Below are 16,415 nucleotides of genomic sequence, written 5' to 3' on the forward strand. Positions count from 1 at the left end.
CCTGCCTGATGAGAATGCTGGAGTCAAGCAATGAATGAATCGTTCTCTGATGGCGCCTTCTCTGTTTGCTGACTACATGGGGAGTCTGGGCTCCTAACTTAGGTCATCCTTCAAAAACGGATGGAACAGCCTTTTGAGCTGATCTTTTGCTTATTATCTTGTTTTAGCTCAAATAAGCCTTATTAGCAAAGCCATGGCTGCCTTGGAAAGGGCTCACAGAGTTTGGAGACTCCACAAACTCTCCAGGCAACCTGTGCCAGTGCTCCCTCACAGGAAAGGTGGTGGGGGGGGGGAGTTTCCTTATGTTCACATGGAAATTTTCTTTTTATAATGTCCTTCCCGTGCTTAAATACTTTCTCACCTTATTTGTGTAGAGCTGTAAGCTGAGTGAACTTTTGCAGTGCTTTGGGCCAAAGAAGTCTTTGTTTTTATTTTAAATAGTATTTGAGCAGTTTGTCCTCCAGAAGAGATAATTATCTATAAGATTATTTGTCATACAGAACTTATCTGAAGGTATGTTAGCGATCTATCTTGTTTGTAATATGATGTTCCTTCTTAATGTTAATACTCTTTATTCCTGCAACCTTTTAAGGATATAGTCAGATGACCTGACAACCACAATAAATTAATACTATGAAATGGCAGCCCTCCTTAACTGAGGTATTGTGACTGACCCACTCTGTTGACGTACTAAGTAAAATTAGGTTGGCTAAATGTTTGGAACTGTTCCGGGGCTGTACACCTGTGACTCTTCTCTTACGATGTATTTTTGTATAGATATCAAAATTGTCTGCAGAAGAATGCCTCAACAGCTATGCATATGCAAACAGCTGCATTTCTATTCTATATGTATTTGTTTAACTTTTCATCAATGCTAAGAAGTACTAAAAGGGACAGGATCAAACTGCATGGGCTTGTTGGGAATATGGGGGTAGAGAGGGAGTCAGCAGTACTCATGGGGTGGAGGGGAACCTCCCCATGGGGCAGCTGCCGTGGGAAATCTTGACATCTTTTAATACTCTCTACTCAATCTTTTTCCTTTTTTTTTCTATTCTTTCTCTGAAAAAAAAAATGTAGATAAAATAATCAGAAAATGAGTTTAATGATTCAGGTTTTTTCTGCATGTGTCTTTTGTCCATTGACACTCCAGAGTGTCTTGGTCTCTAAATACCCTGCTTTGTGTATATGCCTGAGAGAAAATATGCGAGGCAGATGGATAGTGATGGAACTATCCAGACATGAAAGGAGAAGTTGCATACTAAGATGGTCAGTTTTCTAGATAATCTTTAATTTTTTGGCATGGTGATAAAGAACACTTCTTCCTCTTAAAGCCTCTTAAGGTCCTTGTGGCCTTGTAACATCAGGGTTATTTTTGGTGGCTGTTTCAATCTGTATTTTAACGGCTCACGACACAGGATTACTGTGTATAGTGAAGGGCTTTGAGAGTCTGGAAGGGGCTGTGTTATTGGACTCTTTCTCCAACCATACCATTTCCCCATTGCTTTTTGTTGCGTATGTTCAAACAGCTTTTACAGTTAATGCACATTATTTTAAAACAGTTTTTTAAAATAGAAATTTATCATACTGAGGCATGACAAGTTATAGTGAGTTTGTAGGAAGTGTGGTGGGTCAGGACTTGAAAATGGATATGGAATAAATGACAAAGAGCCATTCTATCTGGTCTTAAAATGGGTGAATACCCAGAACTATGGAAACTAAACAAAATGGGAGTTTAGGTGCATGAGAAGGAGGACCTGTTTTGGAAAAGGAAAACTTCAGGATTCTGCTGTAGGTATACAGAAAAGACTAGACATAAAAGGCAGTGGAGGGAAGAAAAACAACCCTGTTGAAAACTTTCAGCACTTAGTTCTGGATGTTTTAGACAATATGAAAAATTAGTAGTTCCCCTCTGTTTTGTGACTTACGCTTGCTCTCAGGTAACCGAGCTTACACTGCCCGCTTGAACTTTATTGTTTCTTAATGTTGTTAAGAATAAACTTGAAATGCAAATAGCAAGCATCTCCTTCATTTGCAGGGGGGCGGGAATCTAAACGGTTTTTTGGTTGATTTTTTTTTTTTTTTTTTTAGATGGTGTTTCCATATTGTTTAGTATAACAGAGTTTTAGGCAAATTGGGACCATGAGAAAAACAGTTGAGAGATGCTGAGAAAATAAACTTGATGTTTTTTTGGGTTTTGGGTTTGTGTTTGTTTTTTTTTTTTTTAAATGAAATTGTCAGTAGTTGAAAGTAGTTCATCGGGATACAGGGCATCATCTGCAGAGTTTTGAACTTGAGAGCATTCACTGCAAACACATCTCAATTTGGAAACTCTTAAATTAAGCTGCCATTACATTTTACGTCAGAATTTCTCAGAAGAAAATGTTTCTGCAATTAGTGTAATTGGCGGCCAAAAGACATAACTAACAGCCAAATACACTGATTTTTGCCCTCCACCTCCATGCACAGGTTAGCAGTTGCAGCTGCTAGTGTTTTAGTCTCTGAAGTTTTACTGAAAACTGAGTTCCTGTATCAAAATCAGTTGTATTATGTATTAAAAATGTGGTTTTTTCTGAAGTTCAAATACACTTATATATATCTAAACCCATGTGTAAGAGCTACTCGCAATGTGAGATGACAGTGTTAATAGAAAATACTAATGGAAATTTAATAGCTACTTAGAAAAAGCTTTTAGAAGTACATTGATGCAGCATTCCATGCATGATGCTGTTTTTAATGGTAAAAATACATGATCAGTCTGCATCTGAAAGCATGTTTCCATTGCAGTTGAAAACAGGGGAAAGTTTAAACTAGGTGAGCGTTACAGAGTGGTTGGTTATGAAGTGCTGTGGAATGGGCTGGATAACTAATGTGTATAGAATTTACACAGAGCATTTAGGTTTAAAAAAAGGAAGTATGTGTCTTTAAAAATAAATGTGGTTTAAAAAAAGTTCTGTTTAGAAGGAGAGAAAACAAACAACAAAGGTAGAAACTTGGATTAATATGTCAAAACTATGCCATTTGGTTTTCTAATAAAAAATCAGGATGTAATTTTTTTTTTTCCCCTCCAGATGTCCAAGAGTAGTAACTGCTGGACTGGGGTGCTTAGAAGATCCTTACTCTACAGGGCAAGGAAGAACAGAGTGTCCTCCCTGTGCTGCAATTTCCTTGCACATATAATACAAAACCTTGTTTCCAGCTTTCCTGATGTTTGTTTTGCAGCACATGTTGGCAATGGAAAACAGTCAGTCATGTTCTTTCAATTTGTATTTATATAATGTATTAATATTGTAAAACTTGGTAGAAAACCTATTTAATCTTACCTCCTAGAGTAGAAGGTTTGAATGTGGATAGTTGTTCTCTATACAGGGTTTAGTTTCCTTTCTTTCTCAAAGCAGCTTGGGTTTAGGTAGGCTGTTGGCCCTTAGTACTACGGTATTTGGTGTTGATAGCAGTTTCTTGTTTTTACTGTAGCTCTTAACAAATTTAGATTTGAATCGGAAGTTGCCTACTAGATTGGTGTTTTATAGTTTGATGACAGTTCTCTTAACCCATGTTAATAACATATATGCTGGCAAATAAGTAATGAGTAACAAAGCATTTTCTTCCCGCGCCCTGACGATGCTTGGTTTTACTATAGTTCCACACACAGTTTTCTCACAGTCATTTCCCTGAAGCTAAACAGAGCCATGCTTTCCTGGTCTTGTCAGGCACTTTGGAGTTTGTAATTCAAGTAATAGAATAATAGGAACAGTCATTTAGAAAAGTTGTCAGAGTAAGTAATGATCAGATAAGTCTGACTTGGTGCATGCAAACCTTGCCACAGTTAGTCTTGTAAAATTCAGCCTTATTACAAAGTACATTAGAAACAACATATTTCTGACTGATCCAACGATAATAAATGCTTGCTTTCTTTTTTTGTGTGTGCATGTTTCTGGCATAATTATCATTGAATACCTTGCTGAAAGTCAGGTTAAAAATAACTATATGCTGTAATAGGGGGTCTGTCTTTTTGGTGAATAAAAGAACAATGATTTGGGGGCATCTAATGATTTTTTTTTTTTTTTTTCCCCCCCTCCCTAGTTTGTACTGCATTTCAGTTTTGCTAGTTATGTTGTTCATATGGTGGCATTTCATGGGTTTTTTTTGGTTTGGTTTTTTTGTGTGTGGGGGGGGTTTTTGTTTGTTTTTAATTGTGCTTTTTTGTTTTGTCTGTTTTTGTTTGTTTTGTTTTTATTCCCCACCCCCCGCCCTTCAGCTGTAACGCTTGAAATACTTGTGTAAGTGTTGATTGTAATACTTGGGCAGGAGGAGAAAGTAGCATGTATGTTTAATATCATTGTAATAGTAAGTTAGGGGAAATAGCCAAAAGAGGTAGCGGAATTCATATTTTACCTTTTGCAGTTCACACAGTTATCTTTTTCTAGTGACATGCTCTTGGATATCCAAAACTGTGAGTATTATTAACTCAAGGTGTTTTTCCTCCTAGCTATCTGTCAAAGGTCCAGCTTTTTGCCCCTGGACTGTTTGGTGTTCCTCTGCTTCTTCCTAGACTAATGGTTGGTGTAAATTGCCACTGCAGCTGAACATGACTGGGAAAATTTGCTTGGTACAGTATGTATTTGCCCATCTATACCAGTAGGGATTTCTCCAGAAAACTATGCTTCATAGTCTGTTGGCTTGTATTGTTTCTCAAGGTTATGTCAAAGTGTTATCTGGGATCTATAAAAAGTCAAGAATCAAACTAAGATTTTCTTGGTGACCCTCTGTTTTCCTAGAATCATAGAATCATATAAAGTGCTTAAGTTGATGGTTCCTGGTTCTTGATTATTATTATTGTCTTCCTTTGATGTAACATAATAGTAGGATACAGAAAGGGAAGAATGACAGCCAAACCCAGTAAGCTTTAGAGTACTATTAATGTATTTTTTCCTCCTATTGCTTTTTCTTGGAGGAAATAATACTGACTGTACCCCCCTCCCAGCATACAGAAAGAATTGTCTGGCCTTTCATCTTGGTTGCCTTTTTTTTTTTTCTTCCTTAGGATTTTTGCCACTGCAAGGCAGATCCATGACTGCCTTTCCTTGTTATGATGGGCATTTCAGAAACTCTTTTCATTCTGAAGAACCTTAGGAAATTCCTAGTTTAGTATATCAAAACTGCTTCTTGACATAACTAGGATCCGGCTGGGCCAATGTATTGATAGATGTCAGTCACTTCTGATGTAGAGTCCATATAAGGCAGATGGCTTTGCATGGCAAGTATCTCCAAATCTGCTACTACTCTTAGTAGCAGGAGATACTTCCCCCCGCCCCCCCCCCGCCCTTCTCCCTGCCTATGTTATAACAGTGCTCTGCAGATGTGGCTTATGGCAGAGAAATCTGTGGGAGGCTTTCATTTCCTGAAAATTTGGTGAAATGATCGTGCCCTGAGATTATGTTTTATGGGAGTTACGCTTGAATAGTTGCGATAGTGTTTAGTCATAATGAGACTTGTAGCTATGTGGATTGTTTTATTGCACGTAAACTTGCCTGTCCTTTCAAGGGGAGCCATGTTTCTGTGAGCAAGGTTTCTCTTAGCTTCCCATGCATCACAGAACATCTCTGCAAATGGATCAGTTATGGGCCATAGAAAATTGGAAGTGTAAATTGTAGATGCATTAAGTGAAATCTCTGCTTTCTCAATGAATTTATTCATTCCTATACTGTGGGTTTCCCTCCATTTTTTTCAAAGATACCAGAAACTCAAATGGATTAAAAATTAATAGTGTCATGCTCATTCTTTAGTTCCAGCGGTGCTAAAGGCAGTTACTCATGCAGGATGAGATTAGGCTGGAAATAATTGCCACCGGAAGTTAAAAAAACCCAGAAATTTACAAATTTCTAATTAATTCTTTTTGGGGTTTATGGGTATCAAGAATATCCAGGCTTACTCTAATTAAAGAATGTCAGCTTTCTGCTTCATAGCTCAGCTACTCTCTGCTTATTAGAAATAATCTATCCTCACAAATACCTCTCATTTTACTTATGCTAGCTATAACATTTTTCTCAGAAAATTGTTATCTAGCCTGAGCCAGGCTGTCAGACAAGATGGAAATACTCGTTTGCCTTAATGGCCATTCCATAAAATTAATTTACTTACTTGTCCCAACTGACCCCAGCCAGAGTCTGCCCTCTTCCCAATACCTAAGTTTTGGAGGCTAGTTTTCATCCTATCAATGTCCAGCGATTTTACTAACAGTATAGTTCAGGGAAGCGAGTTCTCTGTTGGGTTTTGGTTTTTTTTAAGTGCTGGTGACTGCTTAGTTAACAATTCCTCTGTGCCACCAAAGTGCACATGTTGTCACTGTGGTGTTGCTGTTGGAGAATCTACCATTTCTTCCTGTCTGAGATACCGTCTCCTGGTAAGGTGGGATTTTTGCAGGGAGGAAGAGGAAGAAGGGGGGGTTGTGTTTGGTTTTTTGTTTGGTGTTATTTTCCATCACAATAGCTCCAAGGGTGCGCCCACAGGGTTGCATTCTCGCCTCTGTTCAGGCACCTTGAAGTACTGCCTGAAGTTAAAGTATGGTGGTTGATCAGAAACATCTTTCTGGTCAATTGTGTTGCAGAATAAAATGGGAATACTTGAACCTCTTTCAGTGTGTTTTTATTGTTGTCACTGGCTATGCTTTTCTAGTGGGATGAAAGTTGCTGTATTTCAGCCAAAGAGGGGGATGATCTTCGACACTGGTAACTTGACTACTCTAACAAATGAAGTGATACGACCAGGTAGAAATTTTAACTAAATTGGTCCTAGTTGGAAACTCAAGTCAGTAGTCAGAATAGACAGAAAAAAAACCAGCTTGAATAATAAAGTCTATTTTCTTTAGCATCACTCAGAAATGTAATGAGGAAAGACTGTTAAGCACTATGTAGGAAGGCTCTTAAACACTGTATATCCCCAAACCTTTAAAATCTACTTGGTCAGCTTTTTCACTCTAGCATCAAGGAACCATGCAGCAAGGCCACAGCTTTGAAAGTATTGCTTTATTAATGAGGAATGCACCCAAAAAGGGATCCTTGTCCCTTCTCAATGAAAGCTTGTCAGAGCAGGAGTCAAGCTGCCTATTAAGCAGGAAGGGAAGTTCTCTTAATAAAAAACTTGCAAAGCAGCCACCTGGAGACTTGTTTATTAGTTTGCTAAATGTTATAGACGGTGCTGTAATACAATTATCATCAGTTTGGGAAAACAGTATAATTTAAAAAAATACCTAAGGAAGAATCTTATTCTAGTTTGTCAGTACTATTGTTTGAAACATGCTAGTGCTGATTATTAGAGCTGCTTGTTCTGAGAAGAAGATTTTTTCTTCCCTCTCTAAAATGAGTTACCTAACAAGTAGCTCAAGTGTGGAGGTACTTGCACAATTATTCTGTATGTCTAATAAGAAAGTGCATGTTAATGAATTTTTTTTTAGAAATTCAGTCTTTAACCTGGTGTTAAATATCTCTTTTGGGGGGGTGGTTGTGGAAAGAAACTAGAATTTTTCATCAAATCCTAGTTACCACTTCTGCTCCTGGCTTCTGAAAAGGAAAATATTCTTCATAGTGCCTGGAGGGGTTTTTAACTAGTGTTCACACATGGTTTTTGTGCGAGATGGTTTTAGACTATGAACTCCCTAGTGGACGAGATTCAGAGATGTGACTAGCTGTTTGACGGTTGATAATTTTTAAAGAAATGTAGTTGGGGACAAGTTTTGGGCTTGCAGCCAGTTTATCTTTCCCAATTGTCTCCTTTCACTTTCCGTCTGCTTTGTGCCAGCTCTAAGAACTTAAGTTTTTGCCTTGTGTATATAAGCTGTATTTTAGTATGCAGCATTTTGAGGGTGCTCGTTGACCTAACAGGCCTTTGAGGGAGTGTTTTCTCTCCTGTCTGATTTGAGTGACCTCTGTAAGGATTGCTGTAGTGGGCTTCACAATGCACTGAGGAGGAGAAGAAACATCCGATTCTTAGAGAAAAGTTAATTTCCATTAGATACAGAGAGTAACACAAAAAATAATCTGAGCCTTAAGAAACTCTCTATGTAGATAGAAGAAGTAGTTACTTTTCTCCTTGTAGAAAACACGTTTAAATGTGTTGTAAAACTAATATGAGCTTTTGAGCAAATACACATGGAGTTCAGCATCTGATCTATTCTTACTCTTTTTAGGCCATCGAGACTGTACGACCTATTTCCAAAGAGTAATAAGCTATCTCATTTGGGTATCAATGTTTCAAAGCTTAAAATATAAAATCCAAAAAGGTGCTGTTTGATTCTTTGGGTGGAGGGTGTGTGTTTTTATTTTGCTCTGTACAAATACCGAGACTTTTAGCTTAAAGCATAATTTTTTTTTCTCTCTCTCAATTTAAGAAATAATTTCCATACAGGAAAAAAGATTCTAGGTAGTCCACATACTTTTTGTTTATCAAATAAACCATTGCAAATTACAATAAGTTTGCATATTGTTATATAATATATCTTTGGTTTATTATCAGTAAGAAATTGTATGTATATTTGAAATATTCTAGTAGTCAGTAATAGTTATTGTGTCTAGTTGTTGCTTCCCAGAAGACAGAATCTCTTTAATCCATATGGTGTTCAGTAAGTCTGATCTTTCCATAGTCTTTGAGAAAGCATACATTTTTAATGTTAGGTCTGTCCCCTTTCCAAACTGAAAGCCTGCTACTCTGAGTGGAGATCTCTGAGTCTTTTTCTTGCTGAGTCTCTTCCAGTTCCAAACAGCCTTGACTCCTGTCAGAGATTAATCCTTCTTGTTGACCTGTGCCATCAGAACCTTACAAAAATACCACCTCTTAGATTTTATCTTTATGTGAGTCAGGCTGCTTTGGATATTGCTTGGAAAATACTGCAGGGTTTCTTTCCATGATGAAAATTAAAATATATTACAGTATTTATTGAAGTCTCTTTTTCGTTAGTAGTAGATGAGTTTGCAGCTACTTCTTATTTTAATATCAATTTTTTTTTTTAAAACATAAAATGAAGGGAATTGCTGTATAGTGCCTTCTCTTTCTTTTAGAGTTGGGTTTTTTTGTGGCTTTGTTTGTGTTTTGTTGTTTTTTTTTTTTTTTTAAAGTCCACTTTGGAAAAGTGGAACTTGACAGTGAAAGAACACCAAAATGCTCTTGCCTTTAGGACATGTTGGATCTGAGGTCAGTGAACTTTGCATGTTATCTTTCTCAGTTTTTGAGTTGTTTTGTTTTGTTTGTTTTGTGGTGGTATTCCTAGCTAGTGGCTTTCTCTTCAAAGAGATACTCAGATAGCTCTCAAAAGAAAATGGTCTCCATTTCAAAAGCAACCAGCCATCCATAATTTAAACTAACCCTTAAATGCTGCCCTGAATCAATGGGAAAGCTGCTACTGGTGTGAGAAACTTTTGCTCTGAGATACAGAGTAGAATGTACCATTTCTATACTCAGTATCTTTCAGGTTTTGGTACTGTATCTGCTTTTAAGAGTCAGCTACTTGTTGGAGTGTTTGCAAGGACATGGGATGAGTGTCAAGTCACACTATTGATACATACATTTATTTAACAGCTCACTCCTAGAGATTCTGCCGCTTAAAGAGAAATGGTGGGTGGGTGTGTTCGTGTTTTTTGGGTTGACAATTTGTTACAGAGATGCTCATGTTTTGCAGCTATTGTCTGTGCAAATACAGAACTCCTGCCTTGTGTTTCTGTTCTGTAAGTCATTTTGCCTTTATTGCTATGTCTTTTGTGTGTACCTTCCTTTTCTACTCCCTTAAGCTTGTGTCGTCTTTTCTTCTCCGTTGCAATTTTAAGCTAATCCAGCAGTGAGGTAGTTGGAGCTGTCACCTCACAGGTTGGCAGTATGCCTTATCCACATTTTGCCAAATATATGGCAAGATTTGCTCTACCAAAGCAACTGAGCTGTATCAGTTCACATTTTAGTTGCATTTCTCAGATTTTCTTCTAATTATGAAGATGGACAGTGTTGCGATTTTTGTCTTAGTAGTATATTATTTCATTCTGAAATGGCACCAGTTCTACTTAAAACACTGTATGATGAACTGTTGTTACTGTTGAAATTTGTTTGATAGGCAAAACAAATCATCACTTCATTCAAACAGGTTCAATATGGGTTAACTTTATTTTTCAGAGGTGTTCTTCTGGGGCCTACTCCTAATTTGGTACGGATTTCTCTATTTTAAAACTAGTTGGTTATGTTTCTCACCATTTTCTTCCCCCAGTCTGCAGGAACAATTTCAATGCTGTGTCTGTTTGGGAATACCTGCCACCCCCAGCATTTTGCCTCTCATGACTACAAATCTCTTTGTTTTGTTTTGTTCCCCCTGCGCCCCGTTTTGGGAAGATACGGAAAAACAGCACAAAAAAGTGAAATTGCAGTGTTAAAACTAAGTGATTAAACACAGAGATCAGTGTATGAGCTTCCTCCCTTGAAACCCCCCTTTTTTCTTTTTTTTTCTGATAAGAGTGTATTTTGGGGGGTTTAAATATGTTTTTTGGGGTTTTTTGTTTTTTTGTTTGTTTGCGTTTTTTAAAAAAAGCTTTTATCAGCCTTACTGTCTTCACAACAGTTGTCAATATTTAAGATGACTCTTGGAAGTATTATCTGAACATGTGTAAGGTAGAAGTGAAACCACATGCACATGCTTTTATAAAGAAGATGGTATGGACGTGATAAACTTTCTCTAGAAGTGATCTGTGTGGTTTTGTTTTTTGGTGTCCTTTTTTTTTTTTTTAATAAACTATTTTCACAATTCTTTGTCACCTTTCTGTAACTTACAATGTCTTCATGAAACAAAAAAAAAAGTTAATGGTGTACTCTTTAAAGTACACACTTCCATAGCATTTGTGGAAATGCAAGACAGTCTTGATTGATTATAGCAGTTGACAGAGTGGCAGATTAATTTTATTTTTCTTTTCCTCCTGGAAATATTTGTGCTTACTGGTCTTTTGCGGGTGTTAAAGCTTGTAGTGCTATGGGTCAGGTTTCATGAGCCATTCTGAACTATCAGGTAAAATACTTACCAATTTAAATTTAGGTTTTGACCTGTCAGTGTCACTAAGTTTTTAATTTGCAATAAGCATGATTTTGTTTGAAATTATTTTATGGTACCATACGATATAATTGGTGTAAAATATTCAGGTAAATGTTTATTTGAGAGCAGACTCAGCTTAATTTAATCTCTTAAAAACTGCAAATGTATTGATTTGGTTAAAACTGTGACAGCATCTGGCAGTCATTTCAGCAGTTGTTTGTATGAGAATATTAATATTACACACACCCTCAGATTTGTTTATTGACTTTTATACTTCTACCATCAACAAATGCGATTATAATGCCTTTTATTTATGTTACTAGGTGCAGTAGCTGATACTATTATGCTTTAAAACAGCGTTTTTCAAAATATTTTGGAGGCACTGAGGTTCTGTATTTTAAAGTTGATTTTTCTACTTTAAAGTATGTCTGTTATGTGAGTATGTTTTTAGGGGAGGTTTCAAAATACAGCTCTTGGAGTTCTCAGTCTGTATTATGAGTGTTGTCATGTTGCTTGCTCAGGGAAGGGTAATGTGCAGTTTTCAGGAAATACTACTTGCTGAGAAGTATTTGAAAGCTAGCGCAGTAGCTGGTTTAGTCTGTTTAGAGCTTACAACAGAGCATTTGGAAGGTAAAAACAAGCACCGTAACAGATCACTTAAGACTTTCAGGTTTCCTGATAGTGTTTCACTTGACAGTAACTACGCAGGCCGCATTTGGAAAGATTTTATCAGTTGTTACTGTTCCTGAAATGTTAGAAATCTATGCAGAATCTGGTCAGCTCCTCAGAAGTGTGACAAAAACTGCTGGTGAGAAGTCGCTCGTCTAACTCACCTGACTCTCGTTATCCTTCTATAGCCAGCAAATTACCTGTGCACAATTAGCAGGTTTGTGGCAGGGCCAGGCCGGAGGCTCTTGGTTTCTGAAGCACTCTCCTCCCCCTGAGCTGGTCTCACAATACGTGAGCTGCTGTCACGATACGTTCCATGTGCACTGCCACATGGACTGGTGCCTCCAGGCCGGCATTGCTCGGCAGCCACAGGCACCTTGGCACGCGTGTACCCTGGGCACTCTTCTGCTTCCCACGCGCTGCCTGGATTCGTGCTTTCCCCTGGTGCCCTTCTCTCCTCTTGCTTGCCGCTCGGATGGAAAACAGGAAGATTTTAATTCATGTGATACCTGCTGTGAATCTGAGTGAATGTGTGCATATCCCCTAATGTCATTTGTGCTAGAAAAGTGATCTTCGAGCGGGACTCCTGCCATCCTCCTAAATCCACTGCAAGAAAATGAATACATTTCTTTCCTGCTTAGCCAGTCCTTCAGTGTTTCAGCCAAACTGACCTTTACTTCTATTTTCCCCCACAGGCTTCTGCCTTCTCTTTCCAGCAGTAATACGTTTTGTCCTTAGTGGCCTCCACGGGTTTACTTCTAAGGAGCTGATTGGGGTTTGTCTCTGCCCTTTTCATTGACTACCGACAGATCAAAATTCTGTGTTTGATTTTTATTTTTCTTTTTTCCTGTTTGCTTATTAGGCATTTGCTGTGTTTCATGTGGCAATTTTGAACTATTGTACTGACCATCCAGAACAGGGGGGAAAACCCAGCCGTCCTGACAGTCAATTTGTGTCTTCTGTGCAAAAGAGGGAAACGGGTTTAAGACAAGACACTCAAAATCCCTGAGAAGCATGCTTCTGGGGGATGTTAGCAACAGAAATCATAATTACTGTATCAGATCATAAGTAGAATTAAGGGGTGCAAAGTAGATGTATGCTGCAGTGTTTGAGAACGTTTGGGTGTTTTGCGATGAGAGAGCCTTGCTGCTGGCAGAGGCTGCCTGAATTCCTCCTGGCAGGGCCCACTTCAGACCCACAGCTCCTTTTCTGCTCTGGCGTGCGAGGGAGGGCTGGGAACTCCCCTGTAGCAGCTCCTCTCTTCTGCCTGCTGATATCTTGTTAAATTGGTAGGGTATTTTTGATCAGAGATGAAAAGTACAAGAGATGAAAAGTAAAAGAGATGAAACAGGTAAAATTAGGCAACTGAATTGTGAGTATGCAGTGGATCTGCTCAGGGGCAAGCAACCTTCCACAGGTGCATGATGCCAACACTGGGCCAGACACTCCTTCATAGGAAAATGCACTGCGGTTCCTCTATCAGTGTCCTTCAGGTTTTTTGCATAATGCATAAATACTTAGCCTTTATGGGTAGAGAAGTGCTCAGATGCTAGTGAGGTGTGTCATGTAAATAGCAGACGGGGAGAGAGAGAGTGAGCTAGCTTCTAGCTGAAGTTATGGAGGTTGCTCTGTTGTTTTTAAAAAGTAGTGGTTTTTTGGTAGAAGCTTCACAGTTCACTTCTGTCCTTAAAAACCTGTGCTGTTGCTGCAAAAGGCGTGGTGGTTCCCAGTCATGTGGGTCTTGTCCCCTCCTTGTAGCTATGCTGAGCCGGACCAGCTGCTGGGCTGGCGGAATCATGGAGGTACTTCTTGCAAGGTTAATTTTCAGGTGGATTAACGAGCTGATGACAGTCTCCTACATTGACCTGAGCTGACTGTGTGAAGTTGCATACATACCACCAGCTAACTTAAGCTTTTTACCAGCTTCTGTCCTCTATTTAGATGTCCTGGCACTGTTGTGATCTGTTTATGATACATGGCAAAGTTTGCAATTTATAAATATCTGCTAAAGGAGAGGAAAAATTGGGACCAGCATAGAGCAGGAGGACACTGAACCAGCTTTTTCTTCAGACTTTTGTTGGTTAGTTGTCATTGATGTAGCAGCTTGGACTATGATGGCATGCATAATCCTACATAAATGCAATGTTGTGTAATTTATGTCAAAAAAAACCAAAACAAAAAACCCTTAGGAAAAGCATGAGATCAAAATTTTAAAATGTAAGAGAATCTTTAGAACTTTTAAAATTGCTTTTCTTTGTGTTTTAAACAGACTGGTTTAATATTTGAAGATTAGGGGGTTTTTATGGTGGTGTTTTTTTTGACATCAGTCTCTCTTCACCCCAGTATATTCAGGAAAACTGCTTACTCTACAGTATTCCTTTTCTGGCTATCACTTTTACATCATGTTTTACCCTGTTTAAAAATGAAAAAGCAGTTAAAATGAAAAGGAAGTCCAAAATTCTTTTCTCGCAGTTTAGCATCTGCAGAAAGTATACCTTTTACTTAAGTGGAGCTGTGCTTTAATTTATTTTCTATATGGTTTTTGTTCTGGCCTTTTAAAAATTCTTGTGACTTTATTATGTGATGCTAGTTGTAGGGCCTGCAGTGATAAGTAATTATTTCTTGCTTGTTTCGAGTATGTTGCGTAAATCTATGAACATGGAAAATTGAAACTAATGAATCAAAAACTTCTAAAATTATACTCCTCACACTTTCTGCTTTTTTTTTTTTAAAGGGCAGGGAGAAAATATACTCTTACTTTAATATAGAATAATTATAGGAATTTTATTAATTCATTTATTTCCTAAATTAATTAATTTAGGAAAACAGAATGTATGTATTTAACGATACCTCCACTTTACAGAAGGATTTGTTTGCTGGCCTGGGCTATTCCTGAAATGTTTGGGGAAAATTCTGCCTTGAGTTTTGTACTAAATGCCATGTTTACTAAAGGATTTCTTGATAACATCTGGTTAATAATTGAAACTCCAGTGTTCCTTATTATGCTGATAGTGTTAGGTGAAAAATTTGAGGTAATGAGGTGATGGAATTAGCACAGTGATTTATATGCTTGCAGAAAAACTGAAAGCCTAAGTTTCTGGAGTTTTGTTGGTTTTTTTAAAGCAGCTTTTGGTATAGCTGCTGTGTACATATGGAGAACATAAGTTAATTCATGTATACTTTCTCATATAACTTTATGCATGCCGTGTATATTCTGATTTTTCACTAAAAGTTCTCTCTGCTCTAGCACTTCCTTCCCACCCTCCCGACTGGATGTATTTACCTGAAAATTTCTATAGCATTTTTCTAAATGCTACAAAACTACAATTCTAATTAGCAAATTTCCTTTTTTGTTGACAGATGATGATGTACCTGCAGATATGGTTGCAGAAGAATCAGGTCCTGGTGCACAAAATAGTCCATACCAACTTCGCAGAAAAACTCTTCTACCTAAAAGAACAGCTTGCCCTACAAAGAGCAGTATGGAGGTAACTTTTGTTTGTTTGCTTTTAATGGTAAAGTAAATCTTACTGTTTCAAGAATAGGAAGGTAATTAGTACTTTTCATAAGTTACCTAATGACTGAACTAATTCTTAGTTATTTCATTAAAGGGTGCCTCCACTTCAGCTACTGAAAACTTTGGTCACCGAGCTAAGCGTGCTAGAGTATCTGGAAAATCCCAGGATTTATCAGGTAATAACTTTTTGTACAAAGAAGGAGGTGGGGGAGAAGGGGTGGAGACATTTTGACTTCACGCACACACCCCCACACACCACGCCGAACTTATTTTTCCTGTCTGTTCTCCACCTAAGAAACAGTAGTGAAAAAAAACCTACAAAGTTCTTCTGAACTTCAAATTTGGGAGCATGATTTTAATCTGATTTTTAGAATCTGGTCCTTTAGTCTACCTGCTTCACTGCAGGCGTGTTGGTTTGGGGTTTTTTGGGGTTTGTTTTGGTTTTGTTTGTTTTTTATTCTCCTCAAAGAGCTGTGTAGTTGTATCCAAGCTACTGTTAGAAGCAGTAATGCTGCAGTGGTGCAACACTCTGACTAGGCTTATTTACCATTTCTCATATTGATCGTATTATTCTAGTATATTGTTTAGAGGTAGTTTTGGTATGTCGTTATAGCACTTCATTTTAGAGAGAGGGAGAGAGTTTGTGTGTGTTTATAAATAAAAAATACACCTACATACATGTATGTACATATTTCACACACATATACAGTATATGTATATTGTATAATAAACACATACGTGCAATACATGTGTATATAATTATATTGTGCATATATGTGTGTGTATTTTTATTTGTGTGCACACTTTTTTTTTATATATATATACACACACACGCGCATATATAGGCACACATATCCTACTTGTTCTTTTTTCTACATCTTTTCTCAGTCTCTCTGCTTCTACCCCTTTTTGTCTCCTGACACGCTCTTTAGTTCCAGGAGATCTGCTGTCACTTTTCCCTGGAAAATCAACACCAACACTTGCCAACTCCCATTGATGTGGTTTCTGTTGCTTTCTTGGGGTTTTTTTAGTCCATGTCTCCCTTAACATTGTGAATTAAAACTGAGCAGCTGGCACAAGGCTTTGGTCCGTTTTCATTGCTTCTGTTGAATTGTGCTTTTTGGCTTCTCACCTTCTCCATAGTGTAGATTTTATCTTTCAAGCCCTCTGTCTCTT

General features: G+C 37.8%; 1 protein-coding gene across 1 annotated transcript in view; it reads left to right on the forward strand.

Moving 5' to 3' along the window:
- The window catches only part of FBXO11 (F-box protein 11), a 73,667-nt gene that overhangs the window by 17,711 nt on the left and 39,541 nt on the right, over positions 1–16,415 (forward strand). The window contains exons 2-3 of the mRNA XM_009586511.1: positions 15,083–15,210; positions 15,334–15,415. Of these exons, the coding sequence (XP_009584806.1) occupies positions 15,083–15,210; positions 15,334–15,415 (210 nt within the window). The remainder of the gene's footprint in view (positions 1–15,082; positions 15,211–15,333; positions 15,416–16,415) is intronic.

Source organism: Fulmarus glacialis, unplaced genomic scaffold, assembly GCF_000690835.1.
Source record: "Fulmarus glacialis isolate BGI_N327 unplaced genomic scaffold, ASM69083v1 scaffold13551, whole genome shotgun sequence".
In the NCBI taxonomy this organism is placed as follows: Eukaryota; Metazoa; Chordata; class Aves; order Procellariiformes; family Procellariidae; genus Fulmarus; species Fulmarus glacialis.